Raw genomic sequence first — 24,906 nt, forward strand, 5'->3', positions numbered from 1 at the left:
CATAAGATATTTGACAGATACCTGAACCTCATTAATGCCATTTCCAAGATAAGACGATAAGGGATCGCCGGTCTACCGAGCAATATCACCCGCTCGGTGGAAGATCGTCCCTTAATCTTCACTATGGAAACTCTTTAGTCCCATAAACTCGTAACTTATAGACGGTTCCTTCAAAATTTAAATTTAAAGAAATGTCGATGCAGTCTTTATAGTACTGCAGTTTTAAACAACTAGTTTCACTATAAAATTCATAAATAATACGCAGTAGGTACGTACCTCGTGTAATTCATCTGTATTAATATTATAAGCGAAATAGCGAATTTGCTTGTTACACTTTCACATTTAACAGGACATGACCTTAAACGTTATCAGTGACATAGAAGGGGCATAGCGGTACCTAGTTTCCAGAAAAAAGTACTATACACCGGTAGCTTATTCCTTTATTAACGCGAATAAAGCCGCGAGTAAAGTGTTATGCTAGTGATTATCTATTTGAATGACTTATAACATTCTAATACAAAATTATTAGACTATCAAGAAAACTGTCATTTCCAATGAATGAAAGATTGAGTGTCATTTATTAGGTTTACAAATTGATGAAATTACAAAAAAGCCGAGTAAAATTTGTATAGTTTTTCTTCACGTGTGTTTTCGGAAAATAAAATTATATTGCGAAGGTCAAAATTCTCATAACACAATACGATGACGAGCGCCCGTAGTCCACATTCCTTGGAAACCATACTTACATTTGAGAACAATGATGTAAGTACATACTTTTGTGCGTAATTATCTTATATAATTGTATCGTATCACCAGTCTTTCTGGCAAATCTGTTCACATAAGACATATGAGTCACAGAATTCTTATTTTTTCCTACCTAAACTGATAGCCTTGAGAGGCTGTTTCAGCTTCACCCTAACATGTAGGTAGGCTCACGGGGCTCAAACCGGGAGTGTTGCTAACACTGGCTCTAGCGAGAGCAGTGCTTCGCAAAATCTACCACCGGATTGGAAACGCGACCCACTGAGAAGATCCGGTGAGAAACTCAATGGGCTATGTCTATGGGTTAATTCACTCATCGAGCCCTTCGTCGCAAGCGACGGGTTCGACGAGGACGGTGACCGAGAGAATTCACTTGTATTGCAGCGTAACAGTGAATGGTCTACGGTTTGGTCAACGGCCCATATACCCGGAATGGACAATGCGATCGGTGGAGTTACAACCCACAGACGCTTGAAAGGTCGTCGACGGTTGAGACTCGGTTCTTTAGCAATAGGATGTCTCCTCGCCATGCATTGCCGCGTCACTGCTTCAGCGGTCACTGGAGGCTTGAGTGAGAACTTCACAATAATATGATTATCCATAAATTTCATTTAATTTTATGATGTTCTTCGTGTGAATTTGTTGCAGTAACTTTCGTAATGTACTTAGCACTGGCATGTATATTGCTAGCAAACCCGTTGCGTCATTTCGAAGTTTACCTCGGTCAATGGAGCATAAGTGGACCCGGCCGAGCCTTTCGTATTATACCTATGTTTGACGGTAAAAAATAGTTTTTTAATTAGAAAAAACGCACAGTACACTCAAATAATATTAACAACGCATTCCTTTTTTTAGGTATTGGTATAGCTATATGTATCAACGCTATAATACGTGCCATAAACTGTGGCACAATTGCCGCTATAGCTGCGGTGTATGTCTTATATTCTGTAGCGGATGCAAAACTGCCTTTCACATACTGCAGGTCTAATTAATGATTATACATTAGCTACTAGAAAGAATAGATAAGTTTTTGTGACTTTTATTTTTTTATTTTTTTTTATTGCCTTTGTAGGCAGACGGGCATACGGCCCACCTGATGGTGAGTGGTTACCGTCGCCCATGGACTTCAGCAATGCCAGGGGCAGAGCCAAGCCGCTGCCTACCGCTTAATACTCTCCATAAGCCTCGTTTGAAGAAGGACATGTCATAGCGCTCGGGAAACACCGTGGAGGGGAGCTCATTCCATAGCCGGATGGTACGTGGCAAAAAAGATCTCTGGAAACGCACTGTGGATGACCGCAGTGGCTCCAGGTAGTATGGATGAACTCTACTCCGGTGGAGGGCGGTGCGATGGTAAAAACGAGATGCTGGTATCATCTCGAACAATTCCTCAGAGCACTCCCCATGGAACATACGGTACAAAATACAGAGGGAACCGAAGTCCCTCCGAAGTGACTGTACACAAATAACCTTCAATTCTTTAGGTATTGAGCGTGCAATTTTTTTTCCATACCAAACAATTGCACGAAGTTTTCTTTCCATATGCATATGTTATGTCACTGGCAGACCATTAATAATTATTAACACAATATCAGTAGTCTTGATGTGAACTGCAAATGTTATTTAGATGTTTGTTTGTAATAAAATATAACCTGACCATGAAACGAAAAAGCTACACTCTTTCGAAGACATTGATTAAACAGTGTAGTTTTTAGATTTTATTTTATTTCAGACTTTGTCAGTTTATGTACATTTTAGTGTTTCTAGATAAATTTTCTTTTTTATTGTTTAAGGGACTTCGAATTAAACTCGTATGAACCCAAAATAATTGAATTTACGTCTTTAACGTTACATAAGGTATGTATTATTAAATTAAACATTAATTTGGCTGAATTAAAGCTACTCTAACAGTTTTTATTATTCGATTTTAGTTATGTCTACGATAAATGAAACTTGAAAAACGTAGGGAACGTAGGGAAATTGTATGAATTTTTTTGATATAGATAGACTAGTACTTGGCTCATTAAATAAAAAGGCATCATCGCCATCCGGACACTAGTAATGTCAGCTACGTCGGTAAATCTTCTCTACAGAAAGAGAGGTGGTTTACCCAAGCTCAAGCTAGTTTGATACACTCCGGTGGTAGTGGCAGATATCGCAAAGGGACCAGTATTAACTACATAACATTCACAAAGCATTTACCGTAAAATAATGGTAGAGCATGCAGAGATCCAAAGTCTCCGCATGCTCGATGGTTCTAGATTGGGATCTTCAACAATTCAAACAGTTTCTCGCTCAACGGAGCCCATAAAGTTAGTGTTGTAGGTACCTACTTATTAACTTCATGACGGAGCCAAATAGTAAATAGTACCAATTGGTAGCAGCCGATCAATTCACTATACGCCTACGAAGACAACCGATGAATATTTATCGAAGAAATTATTGTATTTTCGTAATTGATTTACACTTTTTTTAGAACGGCTTAAAAGTTTCAATTTAATTTATTCAACGTTTCTTTTGCACCTAAAATATGTATTTTTCTTCGGTTATTGTATTTAATTATTTCCAAAATATTTTTAGTCTACATATGCGCTGAAACCTGCCCCTATAAAAGAATATGAAACCACAAGCAATGTGTTGGCTGAAACAATTCACAATCTAAGTGATAGCGCTTGGAGAAATTCTACGGAATCAAGGTTTTTTATTTATTACTAGCTGACCCGGCATACATCGTAGTGCCTCAATCGATAAATAAAAGACCTAAACTTTTGTATAAAATAAACCTAAAACAAACAAAAGGAATCCGTCCGACGGGGGACACATCAAAGGGGAAAACAAAATTGTTATTTTTATTTAATTCCGAGCATTTTCATATTTCATATCTACCTTTTAAACCTTCTCTGGACTTCCACAAATAATTTAAGATCAAAATTAGCCAAATCGGTCCAGACGTTCTCGAGTTTTAGCGAGACTAACGAACAGCAATTCATTTTTATATACATATATAGAAGAAGAAGATAGATAGATAGAAGATTAAAATTTACGTCTCTATTTGTTCTTTTTTTTGAACTAGGTATTTGATTGTCCAACTTGTTACAGTTGTGTCGCTGCTAATTTTATTTCTATTTCAGTATTCAGAAAAAGCCTAATATGAAGTCATTGAAATTAGCGATCTGTAAAGAATCATTTACCGGCAGATATCCACCTATTTACACCACTCCGGCCTACAATTTCTTTTTGTAAGTGGCTAATATATTGTTTTCTAGTTTTGTAATAGCCGAGTTGTGCAGACAGCAACGGTCAGGAGACGCGTCGCATTAGTCGATATCATAAACATATTTATTTATATATCTACTTATTCATTTAGTGTCTGTTATCCAAAGCGATCGTGAACTGGATGCGATGTGAGGCACAGAATTGACCCAGGATGGATAAAATGGCGGCAGGTCACGGGCACCACATGTGACTCACACATTCCTCTTCCCCTAAAAGGGAAGATATATAAGACCATAATAAGGCCTGCCGTCTTGTATGGATCGGCTTGTTGGACCGCTAAAGTGGCGGATGAAAGGCGATTGCATGCAGCAGATGCGAATGTTGCGATGGATGTGTGGAGTAACGAGAATGGATAGAATACGGAATTAATATGTTAGAGTAAGTCTGAAAGTGGCACTTGTGACAGAGAAGCTGAGAAGTGCGCGTTTGGAATGGTATGGACATGTGATGAGACGAAATGAAAATGAGATTAGTAAGAAAATGTTAACTATGAATGTGAAAGGATATAGAGGAAGAGGTAGACCTAAGAAGATATGGATGGATTGCGTGAAAGACGATATGGGTAAGAGGGAAGTGAGCGAAGAAATGGTATATGATAAAAGAGTATGGAAGGAGAAAACATGTTGCGCCGACCCCAGGTAACTGGGAGAAGGGCAGGATAATGATGATATCTACTTATTTATTTAGCTACCAAATCAAGGTTTAGTTACGCACTTACGAATATGAATGTCTGAAATATATATAAATATTTTTTTTTATGTTTTCAAAATAACCAACTTATTTGCCTCGTTACAGTATTGAAGTCGTTCGCCTGCGGCCTGACTTCAGCTTGACGCAATTAAACGTACCACTGTTCATCAGTATTGTTTTTATATGGATAATTATTTGGATATGCATGATTATCGAACGATTATTACACGGTAGGGTGGGTACATAAATAAACGGTACTAGTTTTCAATACTTAAATAGGAAGTAGGTACCATTTACAAGACCTAATATTGTGTTATAATAAATTTTAGTTAATTTGGAACAATATTCAATCATGGTTTTTGATAGTGCCCTGGATATGGGTGTTTTTATTGATTATGACTGGAATTTCGAATCTAATCACAATGAAAAAAGCGTACCGAAAAATATTTCAAATTGGCGCAAAAGAAGTTATAGCAGTGAGTTTAATGAGGAAATCAAAGTCCCATATAAAATACCTAACTACTATTGTAAACAATTTACATTGTGCTTACAGGGTATAGCAGACGCTATGGAAGTTGGATTATATATTCACTCAGCGAGCGTTGGTACTGAATTAATTCACGGGAAGGGCTTGAATCATTTTGGTAGTTTTAATGTACAGACTGTGCATTCTTAATTTCTTTTCAAAAATACAAAATATAGGGAGATGGTTTATTTTAGCCTCGGGACATATTGATCCAGATTTAAACAATGAAAATGTTTGGCATTCTGTACTAACCCTACTATTAGCGGCGTTGCATTCTGCTGGAGGTACTTTATGTGCAGTTGTAGATTATTTACAGCCAAATTCTGAAGGCATTGTGAACGAACGTGAAAGTAAGTTTATATTAAAATGATTTAAGTATCTACACACATTGCCTCGTGATTTGTAAATTGTTTATTTTTCAGGTAATTTGTGGATTATTCCAATGTTCTCTAAATGTACGTCTGGTGGCAATTATACGCATCTGATGTAAGCCTTTGAAATTACATGAACATGAAAAAACCGTTGATATCTCAAAAAATTTAAAGATGTACTACCAAGATTGCTCATAAGTTATGCCATTTCGAGTCAATCACACAAATATTGCGCTAAAAGTCTAGAATTTAGTCGAGAATAAATTTTATAAGACACAGCCCACGTAGTTAATCTGAGACGTAAACAGATTACTTGGGAACACATTTATCAAATGTGTCATCTTGATGGGCGAGAAAGGGAAATGGACAAAACAAGAGGTCACAAGTCATACACATGACACCATTGTTTGGAGAATTTCATTCGCAACGTCACTGATGCCCAATTATGGCACTATTGTACGCTTCATAGGCGGGAGGGTATTTTATATTTTGTGGCTTCAGGCTGTGCGCTTATCTTTTGTTTTAGGTCTTCGTTGATCTTTGGCGGTTTAATGTTCTCGTATGCGACAGTTGCATTTGTTCTACTCAAAACGGCTCTGCACACAATTTTTGAGTATAGAGTGAAATTAGTGTAAGTTATTCAGCATTTAATCCCGTATTGAAAATTTTATTACTGTTCACGATTCACTTGTAGACGAATGAACCACTGGAGCCGGAAATTAATTTGTTATGAACACTTTATTTAAAAATAAAGAAATATTTCGGCCTTTAAACCGATGATGAACTTTGAAAGACATTTTTATTTATTAATGATTTGATTTGAAACTAACAAAATCATAGCCTAATACTTAGGAAATTCACCTAATCGTGACGAATGGGGCAAAGGTGAAGTTGGACGATTTCATTGATTTTCATATTTCCAATGATACCGTTCAGTGATTAACTCGTCTAAGATTGGTGCTTCAAAAGCTGACATAATAATCAATTTTGGTATAAACATTTTTCGTTTTGATTTACATTTAATGAATGAGAAGCCTTTAATTTTATTGTTAATTAAGCCTTTAATTTTATTGTTAATTAAGCCTTTAATTGTTTTTTCCTTCAGGTTTGTGGAACAATTTGTGGTTGCTGGTCTTATTCTAAGCTGCATGGCATTAAGTTTACTTTTTTCTACAAATGTTAGTATTTTTTTTTTATAATATCCCCGCTGTTGTTTAGTTTCATAAACAAAAAAATAATAATTATTGAAGTACGAAGTGGTAATAGTTTGTAAACACGCCCACTACAAAAAATATTTGATTTTAATGGGTAAGGAATGATGCTTGATTAAAAATTGGTTTTTTTTCTTCAATCACTTCTCGACATCACTGTTGTATTTTCAATATTTCTGTGTATCGTGGTATCATCCTACTTATTGGACAATTACTTTCCAGACAATAATAAAATCATTTATTGCCTTTCACACAGATTTAGATTAGTACATTTCGATAATTAAAAGAAAAGAAAAAAAAAGGCAAAAGGAGGTGGCTCAGCTAATGCTAAGTAAAGTAAAATAAAAAAAAGTAAATACCTACTTTAATATTGTTATTTACTGAAATCTAATTTGATGCGTTCACGCAGGGAGGCATAGCATTGTTGGAAGCGGTTGAATCGATAAATACTGGCGTCACCATGCCCTTTGTGTGTTTAATGGAACTCGTTGGAATGTTGTACGTGTATCGCAGTCACGACTTCATATCCGATCTCAACTTAGCCATGGAAGAGGACGCCTGTTCGACACGTATCAGCGCGCAATGGCAATTTATACCTTTAATAGTTCTGGTCAGTTTATCAGACGTCTTCAATTGTGGCAATAAAAAAATCGTAAATTAATAATTTAAATAATTTTGTTGATTTTAATAAGTTGAACGGTATTAAGAACCAGTGCAGGGTAAAGAATATTTTAAGTAATTTTTTTACACCTTGGGTTACATTATTGGAGTTTTAGAAAGGATCCCTAATTTTTTTCAAAAAAGATAATAGCCTGTCACGCGAGAATAGTGTAGCTTCCAAACAGTGAAAGAATTTTTCAAATCGGATCAGAAGTTTCGGAACCTATTCAATAGAAACAAACAAACAAACCTTTCCTCTTTATAATATTAGTATAGAATCAGATGTCATATTTGAAAACGATTATTACATCACGTTATACTGATACCACTTTAGATTGATATTTCATTGAAGATTTAACAAAGCTCTAATTTAGCACCACTTTGCTAACTTTCAGGTTACGCTCATAGGAAAAGCTTGTATGTTATCGGAGACCGAGATTCCAAAGTACTTCATTATTATGGCGATAGTTCCCCTGAGCAGTGTGGTGCTAGCGGTGCCGCTGCGAGCTTGCCACAACGCATACGTATTCCTGCGCTCTAGATCGAGACGTTAATCTTTATTTACAAAGGCAATATTAAATTTATTTTGGATCACTCACGAAAATTTACATTTTTCTTTTGTTAATAAATTACATTTTCCTTTTTTACTTGTGGTAGGACCTCTTGTGAGTCCGCACGGGTAGGTATCACCACCCTGCCTATTTCTATCGTGAAGCAGTAATGCATTTCAGTTTGAAGGGTGGGACAGCTGTTTTAACTATACTGAGACCTTAGAACTTGTATCTCAAGGTGGGTGGCGCATTTACGTTGTAGACGTCTATGGGCTCCAGTTACCACAACACCAGGTGAGCTGTGAGCCCGTCCAACTATCTAAGAAAAAAAAAATTCTAATATATTCAGGTGCTGAACTAATTAGATACGAGAGGAGCATTTAAAAAAGCCAACAGATTGAAAATAAATGTTTATTTCATCAATCACTTAAAATGTTCATAAATATAATCTTTGTACAATGCATTAACATGCGTACACACATGATTCTGATACTGTAGTCTTGAGACTTACGTTTCAAAACGATCATGAGCTTCTTAAGACGTGGGCGATGAAAGCTATTTACAATAAAACAATGTCCACTGTTCCTAATTAATGTAATGTTATATATTCGAGTAACTGAATTCGTTTGATTAGGAACGTTTCACAACAACAGCAGACGAAGACATTTCCGACGACTACATTATTTTAAATATCACATTATGTACATATTATTATCCAAGATTAAATCTCCGTAATATCAATGATATTATATCAGGCTCGTGTGACAAGTTAACACATACAAACATCTAACGGCTCACGAAATACTTAAGATATTCAAACCGGTTACCGGGAAAGTCACCCATTTCATTAATAATCCAAAAAAATTTATTACAATAACGAACATGATAAAATGTTCACAAAACCGCAAGGTTCTGATTCAGCACCTAAACTATGGACTGCTCGAATGTGAGTCGAGCCATACTAATATATTACATTTGGATATTTGCATAAAATAATTTACGTGTGACTTCTTGAAGCATTTGTTAATATCAGAGTCTTGCGGTTTCATAAGTTACGACACTATTTTTTTTTTAAATTACAACATTTAATAAGTTCAGAAATATAATTACACGAATATTCGAATCAAACTAGTCGGCGGCGGCGACATACAATAATACTTTAAATAACATTATTCAAACCCGCGAATCAAATTCACTTGCTCCTCAAAAGGACTCTGAAGGCACTCCCGGCAGCGCGCTCGACGACCCGACCCGTCGACGCTTCACCGTCCCACTAACGAACATTCTAGACCGATCGGCACCGAATCACAAACGTACTGAGTCAGCTCGCGTCGCGGCGGGCGGGCGTGCGGCGAGGCGTCAGAACCGACGCAGCGCGTGCGCGGCGCCGGGCGCGGCCTTGCGCGTGGGCTGCACCGACAGCGGCGCCACCAGCACGCCGCCCGACGCGCCCGCCGCGCCGCCCGAGCACCCGCCCATCTCCTGCCATCAGAACAACGCCAGTGTACTCTCGGGCTCGGCTGTGCGGCTCCCTGAGCGGCCGCCGGGGACCAAACTCACGTTAATGTTGTTGCAGCTGGCCAGTCTCATCTGCGCGAGCTGCGACGCGGGCGTCAGGTTGGACGTCGAGCCGAACGGCGATATCATCGACGACATGGCTCGCTTCAGTTTCGAAGGGGTCTTGTTGAACGATAGAGCACGCCCGACCTGTCGATATCAACTCATTATTATTATTTGCATTAATGTAAAATTACAAACTTAAAATATTATGAAACCGCAGATGACATTTTACTGACAACCATGAACTATCAGCACCAATAGCGGTTAGTGACGTTTTGTTACGATCGGAAAGCTATCTCAGCGGAATGTACCCGAGCACCGTTAGAAGTGTGGTAGTGGGACAGATGTAAGACGACAGTACGAATGAATGATGTGGTTATGATCGACGCAATCGAGCACGGCACGCTGAAGGAGCACTGTTACCGCCAGCGTCAAGAAGCGAAGCGTTAGTTTTAGCCGCCCGCCCCCGACGACCGCAGCCCCGCCGCAAGCCGGCCCGCGTGATGCTGTACGGGAGTCGTTAGCGATGAGCGCGGTCGGTTAGTGCGGAGTGAGGGCGGCGTCAGACGTCAGACCTGTGCGAGTAAGTGAGCGCGCAATACCCAAGTGTCTAGCAGGCCGGCCGCCGGCTCCGAGCGCAGCCACCCGCCCAGCCCCGCCAGCGCCTCCAGCTACAACACAACACCGCTGCGCTACTACCGTTACTATCTCACACCCTACCAACCTACGCCGTCCTTCTCCCTCATTCGACCACGGTTTTAACACGGAAACAAATATATCATATGCGTTTTAACTTTTATGACAATATGAAACGTCTAATGATTATATCAGATGTGCAAACTATGTACGATAATCGTTCGTTAAAACTTCAAGTATTCGTTTTGAATGTTTTAACATTACATGCCTTAGTAGCGACGCGTGACGAAAAATTTGGTTTTAACATTGTGCAGCTTTTTCGATATTTCTATGTTACGCGTTTGTTGTTATTGTCTCTTGTTCGTACGAAACAAGCTAAGCTACAAATAATACGAAAACTTAATCATGCTGTAATTATAAACATTTCAAAACTAATTTAGAACTAATTAGAATATTTCTACTAACAAACTATTGTAGAGAACCTAAAGAGATTTTGTATTCGTCCATATTTTTGTGTCCACGAGTGTATAATACATTACAACATTCAAGTAACATTGAATATGGTGTTCGTGAAATTGTGTTACTGCGGCTTTTGCAATTTATTATCAAAAAACAAATTTACTATGTACAGTACAGGAAATTAATTCGTACACAACCCCTACCTTTATTCTGGTTCTAGCTGCGAATTTCGAGACTTTGGATAGCGTGCTAAGGGCGAGGTCACTAGTGTCGATGTCCATTTGATGCGACTCTAGGCATGCCAGGAATTTGTCCTGCAAGAAATATGCAATGGATGAGTGTCGAGTAAACGGTGTTGGTGTTGCTGCTAAAACTACACAAAATATCAATTAAGAGTACACAATTTCCTACAAGTACCCGTTTCGCTTTTTTCGTTTGGTTAAAATATTTCATAAAAAATAAGACTGAGATGGAAGAGAGAGATGTTACTTGAAGGAAACAAAAATAAGATTCAATTTAAATTTAAACACAAACTATAATAGGGAAGTAGAAAGAGTGTAGAAATATGACTACACGTGCATATCAAAAGTTAATTTTTAAACTATTTAAAGATATCTAGTTACATAGTAGCTGACCTAGTACAATAGCACTAGTAATGAGACGAAAACACAAATCAAACTGGATACTTACAGCATCCGCCTTACAAACGGTGTTCGCCATTTGTCTGCAGAGTTGCCTCAGGAAATGTGACTTGTCTACCGTTTCATCAGTAATCATAAACGAATACAGCTTTTCCTTGAGTTCTTGGTTATTCCGGCACATTAATGCGAACACATTGTGACAATCTGAAATTTCATAAATTTAATACAATATTAGCAAAATTATAATTTGAACTGATGGTTTTCTAAAATGTTGAAAATAAATTCATTTTTGTACAGAGAGGGTTTCTGAGGAATTATTAGAAAAACAACTCTTCCATCAATCATTTCCTTGCGACCAACAACCGCGATCGAAAAATAATTCATCCTCTTTGTGTGATGTTATTCATTGCTTCAGGAGGTAATGTTTATCGGATACCCTTTAGATCCCTGAATACTATGATAATTAATATTCTTTAATTGAGATTACAAAAAAATTATTATAGGTAAGCATTGCTGATGATAGATGATGATTCATTATGTTTGGTATCCCGTAACCACTTACATCCTTTCCAGTGGCACATAAACCTCTAAAAATATAAGTTCACCAATAAAGGGGAACAAGTGAAACGCAATAAAAATCTTTCAATTCCATTTTTTTTATTTCCTTAGATGGGTCGCATAAGTCTTTGCGGATGCAAGACACGAGGCTTGTTAAATCTTACCACCACACGAAATTATTTCAATTTAACAAAAGAATGAAAATGTACGAAGATGATTGTTTATTACCTTCAGCTTCTCTAATGTCGACAACTCGCTTCACAGTACTGAGTGGCATTAAGGATATATGTCTGTAGGGTTTGCTTGACCCTATCCTCATGGTGCCCGTGCCATTCGTTGGACTTTTGCTATTGAAAGCCTAAAAATATTATTATCATTAGAAGCGGCCATCGTTTTACACAATTATGAGAATACAATTGAGAATTCGACCCCATGTCTCAAGGTAGGTGGCGGTATTCATGTTGCGTTATCTATGAGAGTAGAGAAGAGTCGCAGCATTTCCTAAAGACTTTTTGATTGAATATCAAGGATCCTACTGAGCAGTTTCCTCAAAACGGAGCGCGAGACTGCTTCGTGCCACCAATAAGAACGACAGTACACACCTAAATGCAATTTATGAGATTTTTTTATTTTTTTATATATGAGATGCCGTAAGCAAAATAAAAGTTATCATTTTTGTTAATTAGTAAAAGAAATGATAACTGTCTTAGGATCTACCTGAGACCTATTAAATTTAATTGTAAGAAAAAAAAAGTTTCTTTAGTGTGGTATTTTGAATAGTTTTACTTACTTTAGACCTCTTCTTGCAAACTTCCATAGTATCAGTAAACAAAAACAATACTAGGTGATCCCCTCTTCCTGAGAGTTCTTTAGATAGTTCTACGACTTCGCACCGCGAAACGAAAGACCGATGCGACGAAACAAGATGAGCCTGTAGAAATATGATAATAAGAATATTTTATAGATCTCTCTTTTTATACTGAATACTGAAATCAGAAAGGTTAATCTTCATGTTTAAGATAATTTTATTACTAACAGAAATTATCAGATATATAATTATCGTGACTGTGAAACGCATTAAAAGTAGTAAAATTAGTATAGTATGTATTTGAGAGAATAAAAGAATATTACATATTCCTAATTTAAATAAATCCCTCTTAACAGTCCTTGATTTTCAACTTTACTGTATAAACTTTATATAACGCGGTTTAAATTTTACTAAATGTGACGTCATTAGTGGTTATAGCAGGCGACGAACTAATCACACAATATAAATTAAAATACAACACTTAGCCACATGTGACATCATGCGTTGTGATTGATGTTACAAAGTGTTACGAAATTTTATTTGGTAATGTAAAATTTCGATTATAAATATTTTACAAAAATAATTAATCAATGGTTTGATATCTAATTTAATTTATTAACATTTTATTATGATTGCCTTTTATTTACTTTATATTAATTAACTAAGTTAGTGTTGTTGTTCTTTTGCACCTCTTATAATTTGAATTCGAAAAAAAAATCCAACAAGATTGAATTGAAAGGTGGTTGAATTGAAAGTATTACAGAAAATTCCAGTTATTCTTTATATAAAAGACAGTTAGCAAGGTAATATTTATAATCAAACAGAAAGGTATCTAGATATAATCATAACGAAATTAACTATTCTCTCAAACTTTTATATCGATGGTTAAATAGTTACTGGTGTCAGGGCCTCTTGTCACCGGGCATACTTTTCATCCGTGAAGTAGTAATGCGTTTCGGTTTGAAGGGTGGGGCAGCCGTTGTAACTATACTGAGACCTTAGAACTCATATCTCAAGGCGATTGACTCAACACCAGGTGAGCCGTGAGCTCTTCCCACTCACAGCAATAAATAAAAAAATTATCGAAAGTTTGAAATCGTCTGTGTGAGTCCCACCTAGTGGGATAATAGAGTATGTATAGTAAGTATGTTACCGGGCACTGGTCGATTTCGTTGTATATGTCGAACATCTGCAGCTGCCCCTCGGTCTTGCGCTTGTCCTCGTTGATGTGCGACATGACCTCGCGCAGCCCGGCCAGCGCCTTGGTCAGCGCCGCGTGGTCCGGGTTCGACTTGTGGGTGTGCTTCAGTATATCTGCATTTGTTACAAAACGAACGCTATTATATAAAGGTATTTTACCGGTTGGTGGCGGCATATACGTTTTTGACGTCTATGTCTATGGGCCCCGGTAAACATTTATTATTAGGTGGGTCGTAAGGTCGTCCAGCAAACTATGCAATTAAAAAAAACAGCTTTTACAATTTCGTAACCACGGACGATTGAAAAACTGTAAATTATTACAGGAAGGAACCATAGGAAATAATATTTTATAATGACAACAAAAAATGCGATATTAAAAAGTAAGAGCACTTTTAATTATTATTTCATTACTGAAAAAGACAAAAGAAAAAACTAAGAAAGTTTTCGAAAATTTCCATATGAATTCATACATTAAATTTTTTTTTAATTAATAAAAGGCCTAGAATTGGTAGAAGAACATTTATAAGAAAATATAATATCAGTACAAAATGAATACGATACGAATGAAATGTTATACCCACCATCAAGTAGTAAGCTTATGCTAGGTAATCGCTGCACTGGTCTTATAAGTAGCTCCTGTAAACTTTGTCTACCACACTCTGGTTTTGTTTGACATATTTTCAGGAATGCATGAAATCTGCAATAAAAAGTATTGATATAATTTATTTGATAAATTATGACATATTTTAGTATGTACATTAGAATTCTTGTTTACTAACACAACTAGGTAGCTTAGTATCGTTGCTTCACAGTATTTTGTCTGTATACACCGAAAGTGAGTGTTGATTTCCTCTTTGACATGTGGGCTCAAGTGTCAACTGTATTACAAAGGTCTTTCCAAAGCTTTCAAACTGGAATTACTTACTGAGTTTTTACAATATCATCGAAATTCTACCATAATTACTGACACCTCAAGATTTAGATAATTTTCAGTGTACTATAATTTTCTTGTAGTTGTTGACATTTTGAAAAATCTATTTCCGTAAAAGACAAAGTATACGTCATAAAACGTCATGCTATTTAACTGTTGTATAGTTGGGTATTTGTATTGCAGTATGTAATTTCTTTCCCGTCAAAGTCGTTGGTAGGCATCTTGCACTATGCTACCTATTTTATACTATCTATTTTAGGATGTGTAGTACCTTGGGTTCTCACGGTCGCATTGTTGCAGCATTTCTTTTGTGTTCTCGAAGAAGTTGACAAACGGTGGGTACGCCTTCACCATGTCGGGTGTGTACTGCAGCACGAGCTGACCTATGCTCTTCTCTTCGCTCCAATGTGCTTGCGTGTACCGAAGTTCTTCTAACATGCGCCTTAAAAGCACCTTTACTTTAATAACACTATCAAATATTACTAACTATATTTTTATTAATATTTTTTTCACTGCCTTTGTAGACGGCACTCGGCCAACTTGATGGATGACCAGACATCATCAGTCCTGGACTTCAGCAGAGGTAGGGGCATAACCTAACCGTTTCCTTCTAAATTAAATACTCACTGATGAAGTTCATAGATCGGTGGTAAATTTCCAAATATTATTTTTAATTCTGTATTATTGAGCAGTGCTTGATTTTTCCCGTTACTATTGTCTTCTTCAGCCATTTCTTCTAAGGGTTGCTTGAACATCTAAAAGAAAGATGTTTTGTTAAAACAGAGTTATTTTTTCATAAAAACAAAAAAAAAATCTATAGATCTCACCGTAACTATTGTATGTAATATTCCAACATAATTCGACTCTGTCTGGAGCAACTCCATAAAGACTTGTTGTCGCGGAGACATCAATTTTCGGACCACATTGTCGGAAACTTCGGATTCTAGATAAAGTATTACAAATCAGTACTTCTTAATTTGTTTTTCAAGTTCCTCACTTGGAAAATAAATTGAGACAGCGTAAGTTACCTTCAAGGATCGGTTTCCCATCAGGGGAAGTTGTACAGTCGAGCAGAGTCCTAGAAAGGTTGAGCAGCACAGCATCGCCCACCGAGGAGCGACGTTTGTGCAGTGCGGAGTCGCCACCGCGTAGTTTCCGTTTTCGCAGCCGCTGTAGGTGCGCGGGCGTGCACGCGCCGCCCGCCTCCTCCCCGCCGCCCGCCGCTCCCGCCGCGCCCGGCGTCGCCACACCGGCGCCCGCACCACCTACAGACGACCGCCGCGACATCTCCTCCAGGTACTGCCGTATACAAAATTCATTTTAATTTTACATAATAATATATCATTATTTATAATTTCTCATTAATATCATTATTTTGTTCTCATAACAACAACCGCAACAAAAAACTATGTTCCGAAGATTTCAGAATCCAAATGGTAACCAGTAAAAGTGTACCATTGAAGTAAACGGGTTGGTGCTACCGTCTTCTTTGTACCTTAAAGCAAACATGCTTATCGGTGTAAAAGGTAGAGTAGTTATTATGCGAATCATTGAATCAATTCAATCACATCAAGGTGTACTGCGGAATTAAGCTTGTCGAGCTTATGTATGGAAATTTGGTGACCGTATACTTGTGACACTTAAGACTAGGAGTGGGTAATATCGGTTTTGCCGCGTATCGAATCGTATCTATATATCGAGGATCAATATCGGATATTGAATCTATATATTTTCTGAATCTATATATTGATGGGTGCTAGTAGATTTTCTCGATTCATGATATTTGAGATTTGAAACGATACGCTGATATAATATCATAGTAGATATAGATTTAAGTCAACGTTATACGGTTGGTTTTCTGATATCAATTTATAATATGATCTTAAAGTAATAAAAAGAACATGAAAATAAAAATATCAAAAAAACTTTCCTTCATGCTTTTACCAGGCTTAGGACTGGCTACATTATTTTCAGTTTTTAGTATTTTGTGTCTTAATTTAAAATTACAAAATATACCAAAAGAGTGTAGATTTCAAAGTTTAATACAAACACAAGAAATAAACTCAATTATTTGGATTCAACTAAAAATAGAAAAATGTGTACTTTAAAAATCAAACACAAAAAAAATGTGTGCGTGTACTAGTGTACACACGTAAGAAGTGAAACTTGTTTATGGCCTTATTTTTCGAAAAATGATCTACATGCAACTTTCTAGAAATTGGTTAAATAAAGTTAAATTAGATAAAGTTTAAACAAAAGGATTTTATTATCATAGACATGAACACAAAAAAGTTAAATTAGATAAAGTTTAAACAAAAGGATTTTATTATCATAGACATGAATACAAAACAGATGGCGCGTAACGGAAAAAAGTGACGCGTAACCGAAAAATGTGACGGTAAATTTTTTTCCAACGCCGATAAGGAAGTTTCACTTCAAAAACTTTTAAGTATTTATAAACACTTGTCCAAAAATTCTAGTTCAAGGTCAAAGCGCGTGAAATTAAATTCAACGATGCAAATAGGCTATACTGCATTCAAGTTAGGGTCGAAAGTTGAAACTTCTTTCCTTAATTGTATCCTGCTGATACGCTAAGAATAATCTACAGACATATAGACTTAAATATAAGGTTTACAATTGTATGGATAATGCCTGTTTCTGTTTCATTCATCACATGATATCCCTATCGTGCGCTCACTCACTCTGGCCGATTCGATACGAACCAAACGAATATTGCTGATATTAACGAATCGGTACGATATGCCGATGCGCATCACATCGAGCAATATCGTGTATCGGCTGATATCGAAATATAGGTTTCGATTCACGAATCGGTACGATATGGCGATGCGCATCACATCGAGCAATATCGTGTATCGGCTGATATCGATATATAGATTTCGTGCGGGGCGATATCGGATTCAACGATATTGCTGCGATATATAGATATTGAATCTATATACGATTTATATCACCCACTCCTACTTAACACGGAGTCTAAATTACTTACATCTTTGAAAAGAAAATCTCCCTCATCTTGTGCCTCTTCATTTTGCACGGATGCCCAAAACCATTCGGCCTTGACGACGTGAACACGCGATGAGCACTCGGGAGCCACCACGGTGTTGTGTTCGTCGACCACCTAATAGTGAAAATAAAATGAGATGTATTTCGAATAAGTGCTAAATGACCTACCACCGACCTAAAAATAATTCTTCCCGATAACTGTTCCACTGTAACGTTAAGGGCATACAGTTAAGTGCAGGGCTTAATATTATAATTTATAAAGCACTAATTATCTCTCACGTAATATGAATATTCGTAGGCATGCAACCAGACCGAAACGTATAAAACAAGGGGACCTCGATTCGAAGAATGGCAGCGACGAGTCCAAATATTTTGTAATGTAAGCTTTTTTAGATTTTAATATTTAGTAGAAGTGAATAAAATGGTGTTAGTACCGGTAGCGATATTCCATGGCATTGCGAAATGGCGCGGGCGTCTTGGATGGGAGGCGTCGAGGCGGGCGGCGGCTGCTCGAGAACGAACGGGTGCGCGGGGACGGAAGCGGGGGTGGGAGAGGGACGGACGCTGGGGGAGGGGGGACCTGCGGCTTTCCGCAACTCTATGCTGCCGCAAATAGAATGACGCTGAGCGCGCAACCACACACTCTGAGGAGTTTTGAATACAGCAGAATCATCCAGTTCATCAAGATCTGCACGTTTGACTGGTGGTGTCATTTCAGTACTGTCTACTGTATCGACTTGCACGGGAGAAATATCAAACTTCATTTCGTCCAGTTCTCTTTTCGGTGTTGAAACATTTTTCAAATTTGAAGGCAAGTGAGACGGATCCACTTCGACTGTATTGCGTTCGGCTCTCTTCTCGTATTTCTTTTTACGTTCACTTCTAAACGACGCGGTAAATGATTTGACGCTTCGTCTTAATTTAGAAGCAGACTTTGCTGTTTTAGAACTTCTTAACGATGCGAACGATATATCAAAAAAGCCCGATTGTTTAATCGTATTCATAGAGCATATAGATGCGTTATCGTCTTCCGATCTGATGGGAGAAGAGGTAGAAGCGATGAATTCCCCAGCTGGATCTGTTGGTTTAACGTTTTCTGGACTTACTGGCTCCACTATTATGTCGCCTGTGGGTTTGGTGAGAGATTCTCTTTTAGATTTTTTGAAAATCGTTGGTTTAGTTTTAAATTTGAAGGAATCTTTAATTTTCAACCTTTTTATGGATTTACAATTATTCTCATCACATTTATCAGGAGATAAATTCACATCGACGGTGCTTTCTTGAAAATTTGTATCAGTCGAATTGCGACTTCTTTTTTTACCAGATGAAATAGTGGTCGTAGATTGTTGCAATTCTTTATTTCGAGTGGGGGTCGGCAACAAGAATTCACCTTTAGGATCAAGATCACATAAGCTCTTAGTGAGAGAAGAATGGAGAGAGCCAACTTCGTTGAAACAATCGACTAGATTAAATACATTCATAGATTTGTTACGAAATACTTCTCGTTTATCTTTTACGTTACATTTCAAAGATCCGTGGCTCGTTTGGGAATCTTTATTTTCTTTGCCGCCGTTACTATGTTTTCGGTACTCTATACGTTCACCGTGTGAACTATTTTTTTCTTCTTTATAAGAATAAAAATCGTCTGTATACGATTTCCCTACTAAACTATCAGCTAATTTATCTTTGGATGTGTATTGTTTTTCTCGAATTTCACTTAAAGCTCGCTGTATGCGTTTGTCCTTTTCATCGTGGAGAACTTCATGGCTAGTATCGGCTGCATGTTTGACAGGACTAGCGCGGCATCCTGACAGCCGTGCCGATAGTCTACGGTATAACGAAGTCTTTGGAGTGGACTGAGAACGATTGGGAGTCGATCGGGATGGTTTAGAAGAGGAGCTCGGAGTGGTCTGGTGAGGCGATAGGATAAGCGAACGACCGAAAGTCTCCCCATTGGCCATAACCTGAAACATGTGTGAACACACCACGCAATGATGTAATGAAGCCATTCCGATACAAACATGCATCACGATTATCAACGTGATTAAATAGTTAGAACATAAAGAAGCTGGTGTCTGTTCTATGTTAATGTAATTGGTCAAGAATTATTTTATCTCGACCAAAATAATGAATTGAGTTGTCAATATTAATTAATTTTACATAAAAAAATTATATATATTAAATAATTCTACTGCACTACTGTAGGTTCGCTAATAATAAAATATTGACAGCAAACAGTGAAAGCACAATACTGAGTCGACCAAACAGTGATTATAGCGCAGTATTCACATCAGCAAATGAAATGTGTTCTGTGTATGTAAGTGCGCAAATTACAGAGTACGGTCATTAAAACCTGTTATATTTTTTTTTAAGTATACATTCTATAGATAATGTTTAAAAAAACAATGGGTCGACTTTACGTCGTGCGGTGAGGAAAGAGAGGGATGCAATTCTAGTGCTCGCTAAGCGACTCTTAAGCTGTTACAGAACTAAAAGTATCCACAATAGGTAAATAACACATGAAAGTATGAATGGCCTTACACTCAAATACCAGAATGTGGGACAGTGGTATCTATCTGAGTTAAACATTAGCATAACTATCTGTCGTTTGATTATGAAACTACAACTACCGACATTGAGTCGTAAAGCAGCTGATAATGTGTGTTTGCAATACTACTTAGCCGTTCAATGTGTTACACAAACAACGGCTGACATTGACAATGTTGCTAAATAGAGCTCCACTATCAAAATAGTTAATGAATTTAAAAATATATCTGAGTACATTACTGAATATCTAGATGACAACTAATGCAGTGTAAATAATATAATAGCTGGTGTTCCCGAGGGTAATACGTGCATACTACATGCTGATTTCACAACGCTAAGCTTGATGACTAATGTGCAAAATAAACTAAAAATAAACTGTGAGAATTTTATAAATAAACAGATACGCAATGCATCCAAAAGTTTATATACATATGCATATGCTACAGAGTTGAATAAAATTTAATAAATAAAAATTACATTTGTGGGTCATATAGATTTATACATCAGAGATTTAAGATCAGTGTCATATAACACTGAAGTGCTTAAATGTCATTTAGAATAATATTATATGTGTGAATATTAATAATATATATTATCTATGTAACTATTATAGAGCAATATTTCTCAAAATTAGAACCATAAAATCGGAACTACTTTTTAGTAAAAATTATTTCTATACAGATTTGGGTCTAATTTTTTTATTTCTTAGTTTTGTATGACAATCTTTGGATCATAATTAAGAAAACAAATCATAAATTTTTTTCTCATAGTTATAAACTAAAAAAAAACATTTATGCCAATTACAAAATGAAATGTTCTATTACAGATTGGTACTATGAAAATCCGACTTTATGCTTCTAATATCTGAGATTTAACAATGAGAGCTGCCGTTACGAAATTTAGTGCTTTTTATTCAATAATCAGACAAGCATTCTCTATCAAATATTGCCTGCCTCTCTGACAGAATATAAAACAGTTGAGACAATATATTAATTTATTAAAAACAAAACAAATTTATTTGTGTTTTGTATGTTCTTGTATTTTATTCTTGAATAAATTCAATGCCCTTAACCAATTGGAACTATTCTTTGAGGATTTGATCACATTATTAAATAATTATGAATAAATGTTACTTACGACGTGCGTACAGTCCGGATCGTCGAGTGGACAGACGGCGCCTCCGTTGCTGGCGAGCACCTCGCCCATGTGTTGGGTCTCATCCTCCGGGAAGCCGACGAAGCACACCCTCGCTCCGGCGAAAACTTTCAATTTATGTTCTTTCTGTAACACAACGTTAATCTCAAAATTATTAACATATATATTATGGTAGGCAGCGGCTTGGCTCCGCCCCTGGCGTTGCTGATGTCCATGAGCGACGATGACCACTTACCATCAGGTGGGCCGTATGCTCGTCTGCCTACAAAGGCAATAAAAAATAAATAAATAAACATACATATGACTATAGAACTACAATATTTTCTAGAAAATACCCTTCTCGTACAGAATAGATTTTAAATAGACTTTATTAGGTCATATTCAAATAATATGATCATTAAACAAGATTTAAAACGACCATGAATGATGATGTCAACAAGGAAGCAGACATTATAATTTCGAATATTTGTATATAAGGTTTCCTTTAACGACAACTGTTCTGTGATTTCAAAGACACTAATTTTTTGTTGTATGTGTCTCCCTCTAGAATAGCACCACCGCATCTCTTCTCTTGGATGTCGTGAAAGGCAAGTAAGGGATTCACTGGATAATGGGCAGCAGCGTTCTATGAGTCCACCTACCAATCTACTTTACCTACCTATGCTACAATCTGTACCTACAGTTGAGTTCGTCGTAAGCTGCGGACTATAGTAAAAAAAATTCACAAGATATCTAAATATTCATACGTGAAGAAAAAACTGTGTACCCCTTTTTACGAAAATTGTGTGGACAGAGGACTATGAAATTTCCCACACTTATAGAGAATATAGAGTTATGTATAAAGTAACCATGTATTTGACACACACACACACACACACCCATACTATATACTCTTTTGTTTATTGTTAAAGTCTGTGGTCAAATTCAGAATAGGTTAATATTGTTTGTCTTCAATATTATTTATCTATAGTGTAGCCTTGGCGAAATTTGTTATTATAGACGTCGTATGATTTTCTTTCACAATAGATCCTTTATAATGTTCAAACTTATAATTAAATTAATTTTAGTCGAATTTCGACTACCAGTCGGCCACTAGTAATTATTTATAGCCGATCCGGTGGACCGAATGGTAAACAGTCGACGTCGCCCTAAACACATCATAAAAGTTAAATTAAGTAAAAATAAGACATGACTTGAAGGTCTTAGTTTCCAGGTCATAAAATTCCTTTAAAAAAAAACCACCGGTATGTCTCAAGAGTGAGTATACTTACAATTATGACATCGTCGGTCGCGAGACAGGCGGGGTCGTCTCGCCGTTCCCAGCACGCGTCGACCCAGGAGCGCGCGAGCACGGGCAGGCCGAACCCGGACGCGTACCTGTACTTCTCGCCCGTAGCTGCGGCCGCGATCAGGTGCGTCACCTTGCTCGACATGTCCTTACGGATCGAGCCGCCCATGTAGTGTATTAACGTTATCAGGTACGTCTGTCAACATTCAACAACTCTATTAATGTTTGACATTACCAAATTTTTTTACACGCTTTATATTAGCTTCACTTGTATGTATGTTTGTAACTGACTCCTTTAGACGCGATTTCGACCCATTTTAATCGGCCAGATTTCATTCAAACTTTGTAGATTTATCGACGACCGATGACAACACACTAATTTGATAATTAATATTATAAAGCTGAAAAGTTTGTTTGTTTGAACGCGCTAATCTCAGGAACTCTTGGTGCGATTTGAAAAAATATTTCAGGGTTAGATAACTAATTTACTGAGGAAGGCAATAAATAGGCTATATAACATCACGGTAAGGCCATACAAGTGGAGCACCAATAAAGAATGTTTCAAAATAGAGGTTTAAATAGCTCCTTAACATTCTATAATTCAAAAATATTTTCACTTTCTACGTAAATGAAGTGGGGGTAAAATTTAGCGTTATGCCAAAGTAACTGTTCCACGCGAACGGAGTCGCGGGCAAAAGCTAGTTAGCTTATTTGCCGTTTCTCTATACCCATGCCATACCATAAGGTAGTACCCTATACCGTCGCGTATATACGTAAATTTTGTTTCTAGCACATGTAACTTCAGCTAATTTTATATAGGAGTAAAAACTTAATTTATAAAAATAAAAGTCTATGCGTATGCGACACATGTTCGCATCGGTATCTACCTTCCTTAAAGACTCCGAAAACGGCAGGACAGAATTCAGATTTAGATGAGATTCTCAGGAAACCTTCAGATTGACCTTACGAGTGATCTTGTATGATTTGGTAGCGCTCGGATCAAAGTTAAATAAAAGATCGTTCCGCAAACCTGATCGCGTTTAACTAGTAAGTAATAAACTAAAAACACGCTGTTATGGCAAGCCGAAGTAAAAAAATTATATTTTTTTTACCCTATTGATCCTGGTCAACAGTTTAGGGCAAAGTAGTAAAAATATTGTGATATCATCGGTCCTTGGTACGCGTGTACATCTTCAAATTGGTAAAAACGAACATTGGCATTTGTTACATCAGTATAGATTATTTTGTTGGTACAGTTTTTATTTTTATTGCTTAGATGGGTGGACGAGCTCACAGCCCACCTAGTGTTAAGTGGTTACTGGAGCCATAGACATCTACAACGTAAATGCGCCACCCACCTTGAGATATAAGTTCTAAGGTCTCACGGCTGCCCCACCCTTCAAACCGAAACGCATTACTGCTTCCCGGCAGAAATAGGCAGGGTGGTGGTACCTACCCCTGCGGACTCCCAAGAGATCCTATCACTAGTTTTTCAAAATACTTACAAGTTCATCCTTTTTCCTAAATCCGGAGAAACATATGACGGCGCCCCGCATGGCCAACGAGTAGAGCGGCCGTGCATTTGCTGGAGGAGGCTCGTCGCGTTCCGCCAGTTGCAGAACTGCAGTCGGTCCCAACACTCTGTTTACAAAACATTTTCAAGTTCAATTGCGATTTTTATTTATTAAATCTAAAAAAAAGTCTTAATGAAGTCATCGTGGCCTAAAGGATAGGACGTCCGGTCCATTCGTGTTGAGCGATGCACTGGGTGTTCGAATCCCAGGCGGGTACCAATTTTTCTAATGAAATACGTACTCAACAAATGTTCACTGTTGACTTCCACGGTGAAGGAATAACATCGTGTAATAAAAATCAAACCCGCAAATTTTAATTTGCGTAATTACTGGTGGTAGAACCTCTAGTAAGTCCGCGCGAGTAGGTACCACCTCCTTCCCTATTTCTGCTGTGAAGCAGTAATGCTTTTCGGTTTGAAGGGTGGAGCAGCCGTTGTAACTATACTTGAGACCTAAGAACTTATATCTCAAGATG

General features: G+C 37.3%; 3 protein-coding genes and 1 non-coding gene across 14 annotated transcripts in view; 3 read left to right on the top strand and 1 right to left on the bottom strand.

Moving 5' to 3' along the window:
* Positions 1-24,906, top strand: part of LOC101743353 (TAR DNA-binding protein 43) — a 490,523-nt gene that overhangs the window by 216,129 nt on the left and 249,488 nt on the right. The gene's annotated exons all lie outside the window — the stretch shown is intronic.
* Positions 51-122, top strand: Mir2774a-1 (microRNA mir-2774a-1). The gene has a single exon (NR_107345.1). It is a non-coding gene; the product is annotated as a microRNA mir-2774a-1 (primary transcript).
* Positions 536-8,100, top strand: LOC101744832 (sodium-dependent noradrenaline transporter). 6 transcript variants are annotated; one of them, XM_062672616.1, is made up of 16 exons: positions 537-762; positions 1,147-1,333; positions 1,411-1,542; positions 1,618-1,744; positions 2,556-2,619; positions 3,343-3,458; positions 3,894-4,001; positions 4,834-4,963; positions 5,058-5,204; positions 5,282-5,372; positions 5,431-5,604; positions 5,677-5,740; positions 6,152-6,256; positions 6,731-6,803; positions 7,246-7,446; positions 7,892-8,100. In XM_062672616.1, exons 1-16 carry the CDS (start codon positions 703-705, stop codon positions 8,048-8,050), a joined length of 1,938 nt encoding a protein of 645 aa, XP_062528600.1. In that variant the 5' UTR covers positions 537-702; the 3' UTR covers positions 8,051-8,100. The 6 variants fall into 6 exon arrangements, with proteins under 6 accessions (XP_062528603.1, XP_062528600.1, XP_062528601.1 ...); XM_021346964.3 differs by having other exon boundaries at positions 538-762; positions 5,449-5,604; XM_062672619.1 differs by lacking the exon at positions 7,246-7,446 and having other exon boundaries at positions 536-762.
* The window catches only part of LOC101738201 (protein ECT2), a 42,146-nt gene continuing 25,684 nt past the window's right edge, over positions 8,445-24,906 (bottom strand). For 3 of the 6 annotated variants that reach the window (XM_038016163.2, XM_038016168.2, XM_038016167.2), the window contains 18 exons: positions 24,363-24,498; positions 22,841-23,053; positions 21,552-21,695; positions 18,302-19,831; positions 17,851-17,982; positions 15,869-16,139; positions 15,668-15,783; positions 15,468-15,595; positions 15,112-15,282; positions 14,491-14,606; positions 13,863-14,023; positions 12,692-12,832; positions 12,130-12,259; positions 11,393-11,547; positions 10,906-11,016; positions 10,183-10,278; positions 9,608-9,754; positions 8,445-9,529 (listed from right to left, as the gene is read on the bottom strand). In XM_038016163.2, coding sequence (XP_037872091.1) covers positions 9,407-9,529; positions 9,608-9,754; positions 10,183-10,278; positions 10,906-11,016; positions 11,393-11,547; positions 12,130-12,259; positions 12,692-12,832; positions 13,863-14,023; positions 14,491-14,606; positions 15,112-15,282; positions 15,468-15,595; positions 15,668-15,783; positions 15,869-16,139; positions 17,851-17,982; positions 18,302-19,831; positions 21,552-21,695; positions 22,841-23,053; positions 24,363-24,498 — 4,021 coding nt within the window. In that variant the 3' untranslated portion in view covers positions 8,445-9,406. The remainder of the gene's footprint in view (positions 9,530-9,607; positions 9,755-10,182; positions 10,279-10,905; positions 11,017-11,392; positions 11,548-12,129; positions 12,260-12,691; positions 12,833-13,862; positions 14,024-14,490; positions 14,607-15,111; positions 15,283-15,467; positions 15,596-15,667; positions 15,784-15,868; positions 16,140-17,850; positions 17,983-18,301; positions 19,832-21,551; positions 21,696-22,840; positions 23,054-24,362; positions 24,499-24,906) is intronic. The other 3 variants (XM_038016164.2, XM_038016166.2, XM_038016169.2) reach the window with 3 other exon arrangements.

This window comes from Bombyx mori, chromosome 15, assembly GCF_030269925.1.
Source record: "Bombyx mori chromosome 15, ASM3026992v2".
In the NCBI taxonomy this organism is placed as follows: domain Eukaryota; kingdom Metazoa; phylum Arthropoda; class Insecta; order Lepidoptera; family Bombycidae; genus Bombyx; species Bombyx mori.